The following is a 21,824-nucleotide window of genomic DNA, read 5'->3' on the forward strand; positions in this document are numbered from 1 at the left end:
TTGCTCCTTTTGTCGTCTAGAACACAACCGCCGACACTAAACGGTGGAAGCGGGAACGGCAAAAATCTCCTTAGCCATTATCGAGAGTATCAAAAACTCTTTGTCATGTGTTCCCCACCAATTAAGGACGTCAATTTGTTGAGTAGGAGGACCTGCATCTTGAAAAATAGAGCGCGATTCCAAATATATATCTAACTCACTAGTAGCTCTAGTCCTATTGGTTGTAGTACCGTATAGATCTTGCAATTGTGATACTACGTCTGGATCAATCATGACATTGCTAAAGTTCCCGCCACCAAAATCAAATGTAGAAGGACTAGGAGGAGCACGTACCTGGTGAGCGGTGTTACACCGCATTTCATATTCCGCATAGAGAGCATGAAGTGCACTATCTAACCTTAGTTTGATTTCATCAACATTCGGAAAACTTATTTCGAAGCATTCTCCTCTTGTCAAGCCCATTTCACGAAGTTGAGAAAAATCCAAATCGTGCAAACAACCATAGTACATGTCTAAAATTTTATGAACACCATGCAACTTCCACTTTGGATCCAAGCATTTTGCAATAAAAAACACATTTGGAATACGGGCAAAATATTTTAACCATTTTTCAACCATATAAAACAAAATAGCCTTCAACTCTATGAATTGAGTATTTTTCATACACGTCTTAAAACCAATTGCCACATACATGCAATGCTCTAAAACGCGCACAGAAGTAGGATAATAAACACCAGATAACTCAACTGTGGCATTTTTGAAAGCTCGGAATAATCGAAACAAATCCATATTGTGGTCCCAACAAGCGGGTATCAAAAGCAAATCAGAAGGAACATGAGGGCAAGTTCTAAAAAAATCACATAAATATTCAATGTGGTTCAACGTTGACTCCAACATATCGTACGTTGAGTTCCAACGAAGTTGAAACATGCAAACGAAAATTGGTGTACCTGCACTGCTTGCTATGGCAATATTTCTTCCAAGCTCTACCAATAGGAGCTTTGTTATGAATCGACTTAACATCAGTTCTAATAGGATCAACATACTTTTGCCACAAATCGATCGCATCTCGAACACACAAATTCAAAATATGGGAAGTACATCGTACATGAAAATATTTGCCATCAATAACAGGAGAACATGCACTTATTAGTTCATCTATACTAGCAGTGTTAGTGCTTGCATTATCAAAACCAATGGAAAAAATTTTATTGATCAATTGAAATTCATTCAAAACTTGAATGATCAATTGAGCAATTGCTTGTGCAGTGTGTGGTGCGGAAAATTCCCGAAATGCAATCAAACGTTTGTTTAAAGTCCAACTGTGATCAACGAAATGCACAGTGGTGCTCATATACGAATTTTTGCAAAAACAATCAGTCCACACATCAGAGCAAATCGAAACTTTATGACCCAAGTTAACAATAAACGTACCTAATTGCGCATTCTTTTCCATGCATTGTCTAACAACAGCTCGAGTCATAGAAGTTCGACTCAATTTTCTTGCAGCGGCATTATAAACTTGTCGCATACTCAACTCAAACGCATCGTTATCAAAAGCATTGAACGGAAAATGTTTCATCACGGAAAATCTAGACGTCACATTAAGAACATTTTTGTGATCATATTTTAAAAGAGTATTGCTACACATACCTGATGTTTGGGATGAACCCGTCCCACTCCGGGTCCCGACTCCACGTTGAAAGTTGAGTTGAGTTTGGGTTGGAGTGATACCAAACTCGACCGGATGCGCTTTCTTCATGTGACGGGTAAATGTACCATATCCTCCACCCTTTCGGAATGTGTATACGTTTTCGCAATAGTTGCAATACACATTATAAGTGTCCGGATCGGTACTATCTTGTACCTTCTTGAAATGTTTCACCATGATGTTTGAGGTTAAAGACCTTTCAATTGGTTTAGAAGGTAGAGGAGGGTGTCCACGACCACAACCACGATGGCTCCTTGGTGGTGGTGGGGTGGCATTTCTTGAACCTCTTCCGCCTCTTCCTCTTCCCCCTCCTCCTCGTCATCATCATCATCGTCGTCATCAAGATTCACATGGGTTGGAATTTGTTGAGAATAGGCACCGCGACCGGGAGCACCACTACCGGTACCAACATAAGCATCGCCTTAGGATTGAGAGCGAGAGAGAGCAGTAGCATTGGCCATATCTTGTTCTTCTCGAATCTATAAAATAATATTTGTATTGTAAATATCAAATAGAATTATGAACAATAATGTAATGTAATTCATAATTAATTATATTAGTAGATAATAATTATTAACCTGCCACGCATCCATGTTCCTTTGAGAAATCTCATCAATAACAGATCTTCGACTTGGCCTCTTGGACTTTCCTTTTCCCTTTCCCTTATCAACACGACCTTCTCGGGATGAAGATATCTTGATAGTAACAAATTATGTAGTAGAAAACTAGAAATATGGAATAATATATTTTTTTTGTTTTAGCAATTGAGAAAGAAAGACAACTTATAGAACTACGGGAACAAGTATAAGTGTATAACAATGCGTAATAAGAGTAGCACTTGAATAATTCAAATGTAAGCACAATAGCACAAATGAGAAATGAGAGACAAAGAGAGAGAATTGAGAGATTGAAGAAAGAAACTCTTATTAACACAAAAGTGGGGTGAATGTAAGTGAGGATAGAGGGGGTATTTATAGATAAAAATGGGGGGAAATGGATGAATTTGAATTCAAAATCAGAATTAAAATAAAAATTGAATTTAAAAAAACCGGCGGTTTTGTCCGAAAACCGCCGGTTTCACCGACAAAACCGCCTGTTTGGTCAACAAACCGGCTGCAAAAGCTGCTATGTGTCAGCCTCGTGTTCCGCACCGCCACCGAAAACCGTCGATTTCACGGTTAACCGCCGATTTTCGGTCCAAAAACTGTCGGAACCGGCCGCCCCAACCCTCCTGAAAAAGTTTCCCTAGATGATGCCTCGGTTACCGTGCCTGAACCATGAAACCGCCGGTTAACCGGCAGTTCGGTGACGGTTCCGGTTCAAAAAATCTTGAACCTGAACCGGACCGCGGTTCCAATTGCGACGGTTTCGGTTCGAGGAAATTACGACGGTTCCGGTTCGGAACCGGAACCTGTGGGCATCTCTAACGGTACTCGCGAATTGGCCTAGCAACAAATCCCGCACATCGTCGTAACGCATATCGCTCGTCATCATTCGACAATTGTTCTCGTATATGCCATGAAACTTACCGATGTGGAACATGACACGCTCGAAATGCTTGCGAAGCTCCGGTGCCTTGTGAGACGGTGCCCCTTTAGGCTTCACTCCCTCCTCATTGTATCGTTGCGCGATGCGGGTCTAGAAACCAACCTTCCGTTGGTTGTTACTTACAACAGCATCCTCGCCGATATCGATCCAACACCTCGCCAGAGCAAGCGTCTCAGCTGGCGTATAGAAGATTTGCGGCCTCCTAACCTTTGGAGCAGGCGCCGACGGCTCCGCGGCCTTCCTCTTCGCTTTCGCCTTCCTCTTCTCCTTCTCCTTCTCCTTCTCCTTCTCCTTCTCCTTCTCCTTCTCCGGCTCCTTCTCTTTTGGAGGTGATGGATGCATCTCCTCCACTTCATACTCTTCCGTACTGAAGCTCGGATCTGTGACTGGAATAGTTGTAGATCCGTGAGTGTCGGGTGTAGAACTCATCATCTCTGGGCGGTACACCGCGTCCCAGTAATTTGGGTCAATTCCTCTTCCGATGCTCTAGTGGAACGCCTGTGGGGTAATTGGCCTACCAGTACCGACAAAGGTGCTGCCAGAGAATTGAGAGAAGGCCGCGGGTTGGTTCCCGGTAAAGTAAGGAGTGAATCCTCCGCTGAATATGTTGCCACCGGGAACTTGGTTGAAGAAGGGATTTTGCTGAGATGGTGGAGGGTGGTTGAAGTAGGGATTTTGCAGAGTGGGTGGAGTTTGGGTATCAGGAGGAATTTGGGTTCCACCCATGTATGGGCTTCCATCGCCGGATAATTGGAGAGAGTTGTCGGAATCCATTTTCTTGAGAGAGGAAGTGTAGAGTGAGAAGATGAGTGATGGAAAGTGGAGGGGGGTGAGTGAAAGTGATAGGAAATGGAAATATATAGAAAATAAGAAAAAATTTGAAAAAAAATATATGAGAGGGCCTTCGATCGGCCCTTCCTCCACAATGGAGGGCAGATAGAAGGGCCCTTCTCATCGGCATAGGCTGATATATCGGCCATTTGGGGGGGGGGGGGGGGGGTCAAAGATCCTTCCGCTGCTATGGTGGATTGCTAATGCTCTTATAACTTATAGGCTCCAATTCTAACTATACTTGGAAAATATAATTTTTATAATCTTTAATTATTTTCCTTCATTATTTTTGCCAAAACTTCATCTCTTGATTTCTTGTTCTCCTATAAACTGATTTCTTCATTCCAACACATATATAGATTGAGTTGTAAAAATTTTAAATTTACTTTATTCATATTTGTGTTCAATATACACATTTTGTTTAATTATATTCATATTTTGTATTTATGTCAGCATAAAAATATTTATATCGTTCTATTAAAACTTTTGCTTAGTGCCAAAGGAGATGGAAGAAAAGAATTTAACAAACACTATAGAGATTAATAGTACTAATAGTATCGATGTATAAACTGTATTGTTGTCCAAATTTTATACTAGTGCTTTTCAATAACAGTTTGAAACAAAAGTGAATTAAACTGTAGCATGATACACCCCACCGTCCAACAAAAGTAGTATCACGTTTCTATTTCATTCTATTCGTACTAAAATTTTAAGGATTCTTTAATTTATTACTCTATTTTAATTCACCTTTTCTTAATTCTCTTACTTTACCTATAATTTTCTTTCTCCTATTTTTATCCAATTTTTTCCTCACACTCTTACTTTATCTATTTTATATTAAAACTTGTGTCGCCCATCAATGAGACTATTTTTATGGACGGAGGAAGTATAAAGTATAATATTCAATAATTATTTTGAAATAAAATCAAAGATTAGTAACCAATTATACATAAATGTCATAGTTTAGTAATCATTTACTGTTAAATTAACTCTCGTATATAAAGAATTTGCATAATGCATTAATACTATTTTAGAGTGTACGTTAAAATTGGTCTGTGAAAAATACTATATAGTGTTTACACATATTATGTCATTGTACTCGAAAGAATCACATCATGTCTATAGAAATTTTAAAATATCATTTGAGGTAATTTTCCTTTTTTATCCCTCAATCCTAGAAGAGTGTAAATATCTCTCTCTTCCCTCCTTTAATACGTGACTCTATTTGTAGTATTTATATAATCTGCCTCTTTAATTAGTTCTACTCTAAATATCATACATATATTTTAAATTCACATTTATATCATTAATTGTCGTTTTTGCTAACTAAACTATTACGATTATCAAATGTTTGATAAAACGTTGAGTATTTTATTTTTACGTGAATATAATGTGATATAGGAACTCCAAAAAATAATAAAAATGAAATGAAATACTCCATATGTCTCACGTTACTTGAGTCACTTCTTTTTCGCAATCGTTTTGGAAAAATGATAATAAATAGAGTACTTAATTAAAGTGTAGAAAAAGTAAAGTAAGAGAGAGAATAATATAGAGAGTAGTATTCTCTATATTATTTTCTCTTTTTACATTACTTTGCTTTAGTTATTTAATAATACTGCGTCGATAATTAGTTATTAGAACAACATTACATTACATAAATTGTGATGCTTAAATGTAATTAACATTTCCATTATTCAACTGAAAAGAAATTAATATTGTCTACTCATAGATATCTCCAGTACAATATGCGTAAATATGACTCATCCTCATCCAAACCGCGTCTCGATTCATTTTGCAACGATCAACTGATTCATCAATCATTTTAACAGTGAAACACGCATCTGGAAGTTGATTAATTTGAAGGCAGCAATCATGCCCAGCAAGCCCATCAAGTGTGGGTCTAACTTTTTCTTGATAGTCCTGGCACAAAGCTTCGAGAGTTCTCTTTAGACACTCTGGATCCATAGTACTATAACAGTTCTCAGCCAAACCTAAATTCAAGAATAAAGCTTTATTCAATAGGAGAAAAAACATAATCTTAATCATCATCTTTGATTTTGAGTCCATGTTCATTTTTATTTTATGTTGAGTAAGATTGAAGCTATTAGAACCTTTATAGTACGAATGTTATATAAATATCCTGCATTCAGTATATCAGTTAAAACTCATTAAATATGATATTTTAATAGAATAAAGTTACAATTATTTTATAGAAATCGTTTATAAATATATGAATCATTAATCATGGGTCATGTTCAAAGTAAGCAGTACTCCAATTCACAACTAAGACCAATCCTGTTTAAAAAAAAAAACTAAGACCAATCCTACACCATTAGATCTTAAAATGAGTGGATGAGATTAAAGTTTGCGTATTTCAATAAATAGTATACAAAACATCAACAAAATGGTAAAATAGTCAATCTGTTATAATATACTACTTTTGTCCCATTAAAAATGAAACTTTTTCTTTTCAGATTGTCCTATTAAAAATGAAACATTTCCTAAATGGAAACAACTCTATCTCTACTTTTTCATCTCTGATAAGACCTATTTCATGCATCGGTTTAGGGGTAAAATGAAGGCTACTTGATCAGTTTATCGTGCAAAGCGAGTGTTAATTGTGCAGGAATGCCGCTTGACCAAGGGCAACAAGGCCAAGCTGATCAAGCTGGCGCAGGAGGTGAAGAAGGCCAAAACTGGTGGGTTGATCAAGGTGGTGATCAAGCAGTTAGTCAGGGGACCACTGCATTCTAGAAGGGGGACACGTGAGGCTGATGCGCTGGAAAGCAATCCTCATTCGGTTATTGAAGAACCACTGCATTCTAGAAGGAGGGCACGTATCAATTGAAGAGGCGCGCAATCCCAGCAAGGACGAATATTCGCTGCCGAAGTCGTTATCCTAGCTGGAGATTGTTGCGACGAGCCTATAAATAGAAGACGCAACACCATAATAAAAATCTTCTTCTTCCTCCGGTCCCTTAGTTTAGTTCTCGCCTGGTTCCAAGTTCTTCCACGTTCCAAAACAGCCTAGGTTAGAGAGTAGAAATGGTCAATTAGAAGGAGAGCGACCGAATGGAGCGCGACAGAGAAACCCAGATCCGTTCGGCGTCGTCTCAAGTTTCCGACCAAGAGCTTCTCGGCTTTATTCGCTTTCTTACTTTCTAGTTTTAGTTGTTTAAGTTTAATTCCGTGTTATTGTGTAGTTAAAGAATAGTTCTTGTTTTGTATTTTGCATGTTCACAGTACTGTTTTGAGTTCTGAGTATAAAAATAAAAGTTGTTTGCTTTCGGAATTCTTGTTTACTGTTCCAGCTTAGTTTCGTTTTGAAATCCCAGATCGAGTGCTTGAATCTTCATTATGTTGAATGACGAAGTGGTTTGTAGTTTCGTAGCATGTTTAGGTAGTTAAGTTGTTATTTCAATTTGTTGTTTACTTGGTCCGTTATTTATTTTCCAGCATGATGAGTAACTTGATCCAGTAGTTAGTTTACATTCCGCCTAGGGATTTCAATCGGGCCAGCCCACCGGGTTTCGGGCCAACCCTATTCAGGTTGCGGGTCAATCGGGTGCGGGCTAATCGGGTTGTTATTTTTTCGGGTTATAAAAGTTCAGCCCTAACCCTAAAAGCTCGGGTTTCGGGCTAGCCCATCGGGTTAATCGGGTTGCTACCGATAAAATTAACATGCAATCAATTCAATAAATAATGGTGAAAATTAGTTATATTTATAAAATGTAAAATATTTAATTATGATAAATTTGAGATATATGCGTAAACTCAAATATTAACATGATCAAATACTAATATTTGAGATTTATGCAACATAAAACATAAACATCAAGAAATTTTAAAGCATGTTTAAAAATTTAAATATATTTTTTTAGTGAATTTGAAGTTTCTAATTCATTTATCTATTATTATATTAATAAAAACTTAATATATAATTTATATATTTAATATATAAAATGGAAAGTTATTTTTTCAGTAATCTGTATTATATAATAATCAATGAAGTGTCGAATTAGAGTCAAACAAATAGAACAATATAAATTTTATCGGGTTTCCGGGCCAGCCCATCGGGTTTTCGGGTCTGGCCCTAACGGGTTGCGGGTTAATCGGGTGCAGGCTAATCGGGCTGTAATTTTATCGGGCTGGAAATTTTCAGCCCTAACCCTATAAATTCCGCCTAGCTTAATCCAGTAGTTAAAACTCCCAATTTAAAGCGTGGCAGCAGCCGAACCCTGTTCACTAAACATACACTCAACGCACCAGCTTCCCTGTGGGATCGACCCCGTACTTGCCACTTTACTGTTAAAGTATTGCAAGTTAGGGAGTTACAAATATTTTCGTGAAAGAGAAAGCGCCTTGATCAAGTCGCAACGACTATTGCAAACTGATCCACCCGGTTCAGTTATCTTCCCATATAACTTGATCCACGCGAAATACCTTTCGCCAAATGGCGCCGTTGCCTGGGATGCATGGTGTTATTACATGGATGTGTTTAATGCATAGGTGTAAATAGTTTTATTTCCTTCTTTTTCTAATTTGTTTTTCTTTCCTTTTATGAGAAGGTACCACCACGGAGGACACTGGAATCATCCTCTCATCTACAGAAACACAAACGCTCAGTGGCGAGTTCATGAGGCTGGTGTAGTAACCACTCGTTACAGAGCTGCGTTAGAAACAACCGCATCGTCATCTACTGCTGAGCAACTGGCCAGTGAGGAGAAAGGAGAGTTGTCCGCGCCGATTAAACAGGAAATACCATTACTCGACGAAGCAGAAGCAAAAATGGCCGTCGTAGACAACGATTGGGGAATTGGCTCCCTACACGCTCATGATGAGAAGGAGCCCACTCATGCCATCATAGTTACCCCAGGGATATGGGCAATCACAATCAAATCGGGGGTGCTAGCGGTGTTGTCAAATTTCTATGGACTCTCGAAGGAATGCCCTTATGACTTTTTGGAGGAATTTTGCAGATATTGTGACATTCAACCAGTACTAGCTGGATCCACGTCAGAAGATTACAGGCTCAAGGCGATACCCTTTGTTTTGAAAGGTGATGCAAGAATCTGGTTGAGAAGGCTGCCAGAAGGCTCGATTAGAGCCTGGGCCGAGTTCCGCATGATCTTCCTGGACCGCTTCTTCCCAACATCAAAGACAAGTGCCTTGAAGAGAGAAATTACAGAGGCGAGCCAGGAGTACGATGAGCCTCTCGGGCAATATTGGGACAGATTCCATGGACTGCTGCAAGCGTGTCCTAATCACAAAATAAGAGAGCGGGAGGTCTATTCAACCTTTTATGGTGGGTTGAATGTGGACAGCAAAAACGACCTCAATCTAGCTGCCCAAGGGGATTTCTCCAAGACCCCATTCAGCCAAGCGAAGAGCATCCTGGAGAGATTAATCGAAGCAAAGAGATCGTATGAAACCTCCCGCGGCCAGTACAGACGAGGAGCGGTGCACGCAGCAGAGGCACGAAGCGACGAGAAGCTGGAGGCTCGATTTGAGCAGATGGAGAAAAAGCTGCTAGAAGCAGTAGAGAAGTCCAGAGCGCCTCCACCGCCTGCTCCCAAGGAGAAGCCATATGTGCCACCACCGCTGGAGGAGCACCATTACTATTACTGCGAGTTCCCTCCTGAAGCAGAGCCGCAAACTCAGGTGAAAGTCGTCGGCCATTGGAATCCAAACGGCAACTGGATCCTGGGAAAGCAGAGGGATGCTCAGTGGAAAGATCATCCCAATTTCAGGTGGAGTGACCAGAGCAAAGGCCAGCCGCCTCAACCATCCACACAGCAAATACAACCTATGACTCATCCTCATCCAAACCGTGTCTCGATTCTTTTTGCAGCGATCCACTGATTCATCAACCATTTTAATAGAGAAACACCCGAATGGAAGTTGATGAATTTGAAGGCAGCAATCATGCCCATCAAATGTGGGTCCAACTTTTTCTTGATAGTCCTGACACAAAGCTTCAAGAGTTCTCTTTTGACACTCTGGATCCATAGTACTATAGCAGTTCTCAGCCAACCCTAAATTCAAGAATAAAACTTCATTCAGCAGGAGAAAAAATATAATCTTAATCATCATTTTTTATTTTGAGTCCATGTTCATTTATATTTTATGTTGAGTTAGATTAAAACTATTGAAACCTTTATAGTGCGAATGTTATATAAATATGCTATATTCTGTGTGTTCGTTAAAACTTATTAAATAAGATGAATAAAGTTACAATTCATTTATAGAAACAATAAATAAATATATGAATCATTAATCACTATATAACAAGATAGGGACGGATCTGGTACGAAGAGAACACATGACCTATAACTTGATCAAACTTTTCGTACATTAACTCATTAGTCCAACAAAAGTCATTTACTCAATTTGTTTACTGAGGCTCAACACTAATTAAACCATTTCAACCCAAACACCAACAATTACTTGAAACTTCAAATCAAAACAATACGGATCATTTCTTCCCCAAATTTCTAAATCCCTAATTGAAGATAAAAGTTTCTCCCCCTCTTCATCAAACCGTCAGTTTCTCTCCCTCTCCTTCCTGCTCACTCTTCCGTCGTCGCTGAAAGGCTAAGAGCTAACTTCTTTATCTCTTTGTTATCAAATTCCTACTTGAGTTCTTTCCATTAGGCAGTAGCAATGAGAAATATTTACTTGACTATTGAGGACTATTTGAATTTCTTTGGCCGATTTGTGATTGCTCAGGAATGACGCATATTCATTTATTTTTTACTAATTTTTAAAATAGATTTCACATTCCACTCCTATTTTATTATAAGTTAATACTACATACAAAATGACGCACATTTCATAAATATTTTCTTTGACATTTTCAGACAATGGTTTCAATTATTTATTTTGTGTTATACTTATGACTTATGAATTGTTTTGATATTTTGATAATTTCTATTTTTCACTTTATCTCTATTCACATGAATTACGTCTACATTTATATTATTTGATATATTATAAACATTAGAGTAATATATTTATTTGATTTAATATTAAAAGGCAAAAAAATTAGCCTAGATTAGTGGGTCTCTCGACCCAGTCGACTCGTCGACCCGCGACCCGAATTTTCACCTTATCGACCCGGTGCGACCCTCGACCCTAACAACACTGGTCCAGGCGGGCAGGGGGGACCGGGGATGCAACCCCCTATGCCATTGATGCTGGGATGGACATCCGGGATGCAGATGACGCCAAGGTACCCGGGGATGCAGGGGACGCGGGGGGGGGGGGGGAACGTCTATCGCCCCAGTTTTGATTTTGTTACTGCTTCTTCGCACACATCGACCCCAGCGGAGACGCAGTTCACTGGGATTGAGACTTTCTCCCTAGAGGAGTTGGGGATAGATCTCGGGGATGCGGACACTCCCGTTCAAACGGGGGAGTAGGGCTGGGTCGGGGCGCGCCCAAGAAGAAGAAGGGGAAGAGGGTGGTCGACGAGTCGTCGCAGCCAGCTGGTGACGATAGCTCGGCACAGAGGAAGTGGACCGACGCGGAGAACGTTGCGCTGTCCAAGGCATGAGTGAGTGTTTGTGATGATCCTCTCGCCTCGAACAATCAGAGGATCATCAACTTGTGGGCTAAGAGAGCAGCAGCCTACAAGGCATTTTGCCTGGAGGGGAGGTCACGCAGTGGGGAGGAGTGCAGGAAGGGGTGGGACCAAATCCGGCAAGGGGTCTCCCGATTTTCGGGCTTGTACACCAACGCCCTCCGAATGCAGTCCAGTGGCCAAACTGACGAGGACTGCAGAAGGATGGCGGAGAAAGAGTTCCTCGTGCCCGGGCTTTACAAGGAGATCACCTACTGGAACTGCTACCTGGTGCTAATGGACTCCGAGAAGTTTCGGGCAAGAGTCGATACTGGCTGGATGAAGAAGCAGCGCCTGAACTATACCGGTGATTACGCCGGCGGCAGCAGCGGCGGTTCCCACGACCTCCCTGAAGATGCTCAGGAGACCCCGTCCCCTCCCGCTTTTACTCGCCGCACTCGCCCGGTTGGTTAAAGGCGGGCGCAACAGGCTCGCCAGAGGTCCGAGGAGGTCCAGTCGCCATACCCCACTGTTGGCAGCCCGACAGTCGACCTCGTCTTCTTTGCGCGTCAACAAACGCGGGCTCAGATGTACAAGGTCATATTTGACTGGAAGAATGCCACTGACCCCGAGGAGAAGAGTTTTTTCATGCACTGCTCGTGAGTATGCGAGCCGATTTGACTGCAGCCGTGGCACAGGTGGGGGGCTCAGACGCGGGCTCAGATGCCGCAAATTTGGGGGTCCCGGATAGCGGCGACGATAGCGACGACGACCGCGACGACGGCGAGGCATGAGGCGGAGGCGGGGGCTCGTGCGTGGAGTAGAAGTTTTTTTAAATTAATGTAATTTTTTTTGTTAATGTATTTTTTTTAATCAATGTACTTTTTAAAATTTTAATATTATTATTGAATTTTCCCGTATATGTGTCGTAAATTTAATTCCGTATTTTGTGTGATTGTTAATTATTTGTTTTTAATAATTTTGTTTATTGTGGCTGGGCTATGGCTGAGCTATTGCTTGTCCAGTTGCTTGTCCAGATGATGTGGCAGAAGGAGTTTTAGTGCTGATGATGTGGCAGGAGGAGTTTATGACTGGGCTATGACTGGGCTAATCTTATTGGAGATGCTCTGAGTACTCGATCAATGGATATATATTGGCTTCATGTTGCAGAAAAGTCCTCCTTGGAGACTTTAATTAAGGAGAACTGGTATTATGTGAAGTTTCAAAGTACTAGGTTGTAAGAGCAATCTGTTTTTGTTGTGGCAGGTGGTGCATAGAGAGATTGCAGGGATTGACTTGCCTTGTTTGGTGAGTCTTTGGTCCTTCATTACTAAACAAGGGTTGTCTCACTTCTTATATTAGGGCTTTTTTTAATTTCTTTTATCCTTAGTTATTAACTCTTTTTGGTATCTTGCAGGTGGTATCCATATGAGATAAAGAGCTATTGTGCTGACTGCCCTCGGCACGGGCTGAGCTGAATGTGGCCGAGATGGGTGTGGTTTGGGCCTGGGAAGGAGAAGCCCAGACTGTATATTATGCTTAACTTTAATATTTGTGATTCATAGGTATATTAATGTATAAATAATCACTTGTAAAGACACATTATGTACTTATATTTTGTTTACTAAAAGCAAAACACAAATCCGTTTTAATTATGTTCTTCGTCCCCTTTTTATTTGAAATTCGCGATTTAATAAATAGTCGATGACAACAAAGCAACATTTCCTCAGATTAAAGGTAACTAGAAACAACATGCGTTCCTTATTTCAATGAAAATTATAAAGATACGTTACTTATGAGTGCGAGAATTACATTATCATAATAAAGTATGTGGATAATAAAGTAAGACAGAGAATTTTTTGCAAAAAAAAGAGAAATGACTCACTTATAATGGGACACCATAAAGGAATGTGACTCACTTATCTTGGGACGGATGTAGTAATTAAGAAGCTGAATTTAACCGAAAACTTTGCCTCTTCATTCATTAACAGAAGATAGAAATCAAAATCCAAAGGCTATTGCAGAAAAGAATGCCAGCTGAAGAAAGTGCATTTCCGTGGCATGTCGTTGCAAATGTGACATGTAAACAATAAAATGCAATATACATTTATAAAAGTTGTAGATGGATTTCGGAAGATTGCATTTTAGTTATAGGCAGAATGCATTTTATATTGCAATTTAATCTCAACATAGTGACGTTTTCTTTTGTATCCTAATTTATGATAATTTTTAAAAAATTCAAACGCCAGAAATTACATTTCAATTTTTATGTCCTAAAAGTATAAGCTTTTTGTAGCGTTTTATGACTAAGGTGTACAAAATGAAAAATAAATGACTTAAAAGTAAAAATAATATTTTGCATTTTCCATAGACTTGCGAATTGATTATTTCAAAATCAGTGATCTAAAAGATACAACCGACCAATTTTAAATTGTACTTAATATATGAAAATTATCCCTTCCAAAAATGGCTCCCAAATCTCAACTATTCCGTAATTGCTTTAAGTTTAAACTTAAATACGTATGATACTCCGTACAAAAACGAAACAATCTGTGATTAGTTGATATAGATTTACAATCAATCGAGTGCAACTAAAACTTTTAACAAGTAATATATAGTGATTCAATCATTACAAACATATTTTCCTAAGTGAGTATATACAGTACTAAAGCTTAGTTCTGATCATACGTGGAAATGATTCTTTATCAAAGTTTAACATTGATTTCCCGCTATTTTAAATCATGGTTCAAAACCTTGTGTACTTACATATACATCTATATAGATGTATATGTGTGGATTTAAAAATTAATAAAAATACAGCTAGTAGAGTTTGGGAGGAGGCATCAACCATGAAGAAGCATCTATAAAATCAAGGCTGATGAATGGCTTAGCTTCTTCTTCGCTAAGCTGCTTAGCAAATGTTACCCGCTTGTCAAAGTTCGATCCCGGGCCTTCATTCTTGAATTCTCCGAAAAACGAAGTCCTGCACACATTCAACATTAATTACATTCTTGTTTATTATAAAAAAAAATACGACTCAGCTACAATTAATATGAATTTAATGGTACGTACCTATCATTACTAGGATCCATTTTGTCGGACCAGCCTTCAGGGTTGACAACGTCGCTTAGAAAGGTGTTCGCGAAGATCACCCTTCCGTAGGGAAACCACGATCGGCCTAAGTATGCGGTTTGGCCTGACCCAGTCACGGAACAATGGACGAATACAAAACCGGTTGTTTCTGTATCGCTCGACCTCGCTTGTGCTGTTATGAATGAAGTTGGATCTCCAGGGATAACATGTATCTCCGAGTTCTTTAAATACGAAATTATAATCAAATCAGAGCGAAACTAAGAAGTGGTTAGTTAAAAGTGATGGGACTTACCATATAAATAGAGGTGCCGGATCCAAATATGAAATCAACAGTCCCCTCAATATAGCAATCTTTGAAGAAATGTCTCCCGTTGTAATCGAAAACTGTGTCTTGATATCCATAGAATTTGCAGTTGTAGAATGCTGAAGCGTCTCCGCCTACTCTCACTGCCGATGCCTGAGCTCCATCCTTCTTTCCGTCTGGCCTTGGTGCAGAATTCTGGTTAAGAAAATGATATTTATTGAATTAAATAAAGATAATAAAGTAATAGAGAAAGTGTAAAGTAAGTTAGAGTAGATGTTTTTTTTTTTTTTAGCCAAAAATGGAAATCAAGGACAAAATGAATCGCATATGGTGGGACGTAGGGAGTACTAACCACTAGTATCAAATTGACACCGTAAAATTGGTCGGCATCGGCAGTCAAGGTGGCGGAATCGACGGTGGTGTACGTTTTGGCCGTCCCGTCGAAAACCAAAACCGGCATGTTGTCGGGGTCTCCCTGCAGTGTGATGAATGGCTTATCCGTACCGATAGTTATCTTCTCGGTATAATTTCCTGGGCCAATCGACACCACCACGCGCTCACTATTCCCCGAGGGGATGCTGTTTATGGCATCGATCACCGTCTTGAAATCTCCGCTGCCATCCACTCGGACATTGATCACCTTAAAAGAGCTCGAGGAGTCAGAAACATAGCCCACCGTGGTCTCGAACCAGCTTTCCAACTGAGATTTATCGGCGGGAATCATAAACTTGCCGTCGATTGAAAGGAAACTGAGAATGAAGAAGAAGAGTGCTTTCATGAGAGTAATAGTATACGCCATTTTACTTTGTGAATGTGATAAATTCGATAGAGATTACTGGGTTATATATTTAAGAGTTTAGATATCAAGGAAAATTTAGAAACATGCAGTTAATAGCCATGCAAACCATGGTAGTCTTTTTTGTACTATTATTTACAGAATCAAGCTATTGATTTTGTTAATTAGATTTTTTTATAAACCAACTCTGATATTGTACTATATACTTTCGAATATAAAGTGCTTGTATTTGGATATACAATTGAAGATCTTCATTGACTTATTTATAGAGAATCATACCTTAGAATATTCATTGGTAGTATCAAATAATCTCATTTTTTAAAATTATTTGAATTGTTGTGATGTTTATATGGCAAAGATTATTACCGATCGCACAGTTAGAATGTATACTGGTATTGAATACTTACTTGACTATTTTTTTATTTTTAAGTTATACTAATGTATAGTACTCCATTGAATAAGTATATTTTTAATATGAATATTATGTAAATTACTTAACTTGGACTAGAATTTATTTTTGTACTTTAAAGTTTAAAATTTACCTAATAATTATATATTGATATTTCATTTTTATTTGATTTTATATGTAATTTTAATAATATGCCCTTTCAGAATCGTAGGTGGCCATAATAGCAGGTATGCCAATGCAGCCCGCAACCCGTGGGTTGGCCCGAATAGCCCGCAAAATTTATAGGATTAGGGTTGAAAATTTATAGCCCGATAAAATCACAGCCCGATTAGTCAGCACCAATTAACCCGCAACCCGTTAGGGCCAGACCCGAAAACCCGATAAAAATTTTATTGATCTATTTGTTTGACTCCTAATTGGACACATTCGTTAATTATTTTTATAATATAGATAACTAAATAAAATAACTTTCAATTTTATATTAATTATACAAATTATATATTAAATTTTTATTAATATAATAGTAAATAAATAAATTAGAAACTTCAAATTCATTAAAAAATATTTAAATTTCTAAACATGCTTTAAAATATTTAAATTTATGTTTTATTTTGCACAAATATCAAATATTAGTATTTGATCATATTTGTGTTTGAGTTTAAGTATATATCTCAAATTTATCATAATTAAATAATTTATATTTTATAAATGTAACTAATTTTTGCCATTATTTAGTGGATTGATCGAGTGTTAACGTTATCGGTAGCAACCCGATTAACCCGCTGAGCTAGCCCGAAACTCGAGCTTTTAGGGTTAGGGTTGAATTTTTATAACCCGAAAAAATCACAACCCGATTAGCCCGCACCCGATTAATCCGCAACCCAAGCAGGGTTGGCCCGAAACCCGGTGGGCCGGCTCGATTGACATCCCTAATTAGCATGCTTGTAACTTGTAAGTAGTTGTAACCATGCAAAGGCCTAATAACTTAGCATTCATAATATTCTAGTTTTTTTATTATACTTTTTTATTCACCATTCGACCTAGTAAAGATAACTCAAGAAAATTCAAGGAAGATCTATCACTATATTTAACATGTAACTCTTTATAAAAGATGTCACTGCCGCATTTTGCTAAGGATAGCGAAAGTGGATAAACCGCGACTAATAAGAAGGGTTTAAAGAAACGGGAAAAGAAAAGGGGCAGAACTTGAGGAATTTCACAAAGGCCAAGTCGATTGATATCATAAAATAGAAACCACGTATTCAATTACATGGTCTTGGAAATAGAATAAACATTCCATCAATAAATTCGTGTTCGATGGTGAGATTATGAAATTTTCACTTCACAAAAGTACATCGGAATAGGTCATTACTAAACGACTTCGTGTATGAAGACACAAATTGTTGGAAGATCCACTTGATTATTTAATAACATCGACTCTGATCATCACTCCATCCTCTTGACGTTCAACCTGCACATTTATAAATACATGCAGGGCTGAGTACAGGAGTACTCAGTGGACACGTGCCAAAAGCAAAACATACATTATATACAGTTGTCATCATCACAGTAACACACGGGGTTTTTCTTAAAAGGCCCGAGCTTACTAAATTCTTTTGTGAGCTAAAAGTTCGTCTGTAGACCAAGTTCTTTCATCATTCATCATTCCTCATTCATCATTCTTCATTCCTCATTCACCATTCCATTCATCATTCCGCATTCATCATTCATCATTCATCATTCATCATTATGTTCCATTAATCATTTATCATTCCATCGTGCCGGGAAGGTCGCTACCTTCCGCGGACACCATAGCCGGCCAACCCTCTTGGATGGCTCATAACCCTCGCGCGCTCTATTCCTAATCGTAACGTTTTGGCATAGCCAAAACCAACAAACTTACAATCCAACAGATAGGGAAAAATCGGGTTTCTGGGGCACTTTACATTAAAGATAATATAAATGTACCCATTTTATTATCTATTCCACATATGGGAAAAACGCCAATGAAATTGGCGTGTCTTTAAGTAAAAACGCCAATATCAATGGCGTGTTTACACGTAAAGACGCCAACGTAGGTGACGTTTTATACTTGTGTCCTATTTTGGGCGTATTCTCTCCAATTGCAATTACGTTGAAAAACGCCAACTTGGTTGGCGTGTATTACTGAAAAAACGCCTTTGTAATTGGCGTGTGTATTGTTGTAGAAACGCCAAACAGATTGGCATGTTTAAGCAAAGACGCAAACACGAGTAGCGTGTTTACTGAAGTCTCGAAAAATGCCAACCTGAGTGGCGTGTTTACTTGTTTTGCGAAAAACGCCAACTTGAGTGGCGTGTTTACCAAGTTGCGAAAAACGTCAACCTGAGTGGCGTGTTTTCACAGGCTGATATGCCAGCCGTGCCTCCCCCAAATCGCAAAAATCTCACAATACACACACTTCGCGATTTCTCCAAGCTGCGCGCCCCCTCTCCGCGAAATCGCCCTCCTCTCCGTGATTTCGGCCTACATTCATCAATCGGTGCTATTCTTTCCCAAATTCATCTATTTTCTTCGGTTAGTATGCTTACCTTTTACATTATTAGAGTAGGTGGTGGATAGTTAGCTACAGTTTGTAATAGGTTGTGAATTGAGTAGAAATATTATGCATTTTGGATTGGTTGAATGACATTATTGTTGATTATTATGTTGGATTGTTTGGGTTTAAGTGAATTTGTGTATAAATTTGATTATAAACCTAAACCCTAGGGTTGTTATAGCTAAAAAATTGGGCAAATTGTTTTGGTTTATGTGGGTTTTGGTTGATGTATGTTGATTAGTTTGAATTGTTAAATTTGTTTATATTGTTAGGTTTGTCAAATTGAAATTGGACAAATTGAAATTGTTAGGTTAGGCAAAATTGAAATTGAGCAAATTGAAATTGTTAGGTTAGGCAAAATTGAAATTGGGCAAATTGAAATTGTTAGGTTGGACGAATTGTTAATTTAAATTGTTAATTTTGTGTAGGTGAATTGGATTATGATTTTGAATGTGCAATGTTGTGTAGGTGAATTATTTGATGTTGGTGTTCAATTTTGTGATATTGGATTAAATTGTATCTAATTATTGAAATGGTTTATGGTTGGTTATTGTTGAATTTGGATTATGAATGTTGTGTAGGTAAATTATGGCATCATCTTCAACCTCTCGTCGTCGGCTTGCATGTGGTCCTGCGGATCCATCTGTATTATATTTTCAGAGACAACACGTCTCTAACAACATATGGGCAGGAGTTCCATCCGAATATGTACGCTGCCGACGATATGAAGGAATAATTTGGGATGTTCCCATCCATCAATATGTCTTGGCAATAGTGGACCAGATGGGGTTTGGGGGTATATTAAGGTGTGGTAAACCAAAAGACATTGACCACCATCTTAGCACAGCTTTGATTGAACGTTGGAGGCCAGAGACTCACACGTTTCACTTTCCAGTCGGTGAAGCGACTGTGACACTGGAAGACGTGGAGGTCTTATGGGGCCTGAAAGTTGATGGAGAGGCTCTGACAGATTACATCCCCCCGACGAAAGCGGGATATTGGAAGGACATGTGTTTGGATTTTCTAGGATTCATACCGGACGCATCCGAGTTGAAGGAAATGGCTTTTAAGCAGACAAGCTTATCGCGTCAATTGAGGATTGAGCTGTCTGGTGACCACGAACACAACATATATGCTCAGCGGGCTCGTATCTATTGTTTGCTATTACTTGGTGGTCTGATGATCCCCAACGGCTCCGGAAATAAAATTCCGTTCTTCTACCTACACTTTTTCATGGATATAGAACGGTGTTCTACATATAGCTGGGGTGGTGCGACGCTTGCTTGCTTGTACCACAATTTGTGTGAAGCGGCCGTTGCTAAGAGGACGGATGTAGGGGGAGCCTTAACTCTATTACAGCTTTGGGCTTGGGAGAGAATCCCAAATATTAGACCGAGGATGCTAGATCCCGTGCATACAGACTATCTACCATGTGCAAGCGCGTAAGTTGTTCACTAATTCATTTTTTGTTTAATGTTCATCAATCTTCGTGTTCTTTGCTCATAGTTTAAATTTTTTAGATGGAATGGTCCGGCGTCATATGTAAAAGCACCCGGACATTGTATTGAAAATTTCCGAGATCAGTTCTCCATGATGCATCCTAATCAGATACTTTATATACTTATAAATTGTTTTTTGTTTTTTGTTTTTTTTGAAATTATTTTGAAAAATTTGTATCACATGTAGTTTATTTGGAGGCCTTATCTCCACCGAGAGTTGCCGGAAAGTTGTGATGCCGGTCGTCCTATATGGATGTCGATAACAACGCTTATTTGTTGGAATCTGGCTGAGCCACACCTGCCACACCGAGTGTTGCGCCAATTCGGGATTGTCCAACCGTATATCCCGGATCTCCCCCGGTTCCACGGTTCTGATTTTTTGAAACAAGATCGCCGTGGAAAATCTGGTCGGAATTGGGTTCAATGGCACGCCAATTATATATAGGAGTGGGACAACATGCACTTTACGATACGGACTGATCTGGAGGACAGTACTGAGCCTGTTGCAACGGAAGAATATATGAATTGGTTTCGCCATATCACTGTGGTGTATTTAACTAAACCCGGCGTGCATGCTGAAGAGGGATTCCACGAAACGGCATCGTCTCATAACTTTACGGTACATTATTTATACTTAACTAAACCCTGATTACTTATTTAAATTCATATTATGATATGTACTTAACTTAGAAAAATTGTAGGTGCAGACGCTTCACAATATACGCCACTTTCTAAGTGGCCGAGCTGCGACAGGACATTTCTGTCCGGATATGGAAACCATTTCGAGGATGGTTGAAGAAGGACTGCAGATATCCGGGGAGGCTCAGCTAATGGACTACCGTCCTTCGCAGCGCTCTGCAATGGACGTGGACGTACCCGTAAGGCAAAAGGCAAAACGACGAACTAAAAAGAAAACCGCCTGCGGAGAGTCGTCATCTCAGTTCGTACACAACTCCGATGACGATTTTGTGGAACCACCTCCACCGAGCTCTGCACTTCGAGGCCGTCATTCTGTCAGCCACACCGGTGGTACCGGAGAAGATATTGGCCTCAGTGATGTCCCCGCTTCTCCACCGCGGTCGTCTGTGCAGGATGATTTTTTTGGGGTGGATCTTGAGAACGCTGTTGTTCAAGATACTCCTCCCTCAAGGATCCCTAGATCTACATCCAAGATTGGGAAGGGGATACGACGCCTGTTTATGTGGAAAAGTCGTGATGATTGAACTAATTTGAACTCTTTACATTAGTAATTGGATACATTCTCTTGATATTAGTGTTTTTTCATTGATTTTAACTCTTTATATTAGTAATTTGATATTGGTGTTTTTTCATTTGCTTTGAACTCATTGATTTTAAGTCTTTATGCTTAAGTCTTTGGATGTATGAATTATTATTTCGTAGTTGAAATGAAAACTGGCAAATAAAGATATAGAGGAAATAGCGACATTCTGAACAAACGCGCCATTTCCATTGGTGTCTTAGGTAAAACGA

General features: G+C 39.1%; 1 protein-coding gene across 1 annotated transcript; it reads right to left on the reverse strand.

Moving 5' to 3' along the window:
- Window positions 1-14,474: 14,474 nt before the first annotated feature.
- Window positions 14,475-15,850, reverse strand: LOC121810495 (putative pectinesterase 63). Its single transcript, XM_042211257.1, has 4 exons — window positions 15,404-15,850; window positions 15,040-15,246; window positions 14,727-14,968; window positions 14,475-14,637 (listed from the first exon to the last, which is right to left on the reverse strand). Exons 1-4 carry the CDS (start codon window positions 15,848-15,850, stop codon window positions 14,475-14,477), a joined length of 1,059 nt encoding a protein of 352 aa, XP_042067191.1.
- Between the last annotated feature and the right edge of the window lie 5,974 nt (window positions 15,851-21,824).

Source organism: Salvia splendens, chromosome 7, assembly GCF_004379255.2.
Source record: "Salvia splendens isolate huo1 chromosome 7, SspV2, whole genome shotgun sequence".
Classification (NCBI taxonomy): domain Eukaryota; kingdom Viridiplantae; phylum Streptophyta; class Magnoliopsida; order Lamiales; family Lamiaceae; genus Salvia; species Salvia splendens.

Coding starts and splice junctions, on each gene's coding strand:
- LOC121810495 (XM_042211257.1), bottom strand. CDS start 15,850: ATGGCGTATACTATTACTCTCATGAAAGCACTCTTCTTCTTCATTCTC. Junction 15,247..15,403: donor GTGTCAATTTGATACTAGTG/GTTAGTACTCCC, acceptor TTTCTTAACCAG/AATTCTGCACCAAGGCCAGA. Junction 14,969..15,039: donor CCGGCACCTCTATTTATATG/GTAAGTCCCATC, acceptor TCGTATTTAAAG/AACTCGGAGATACATGTTAT.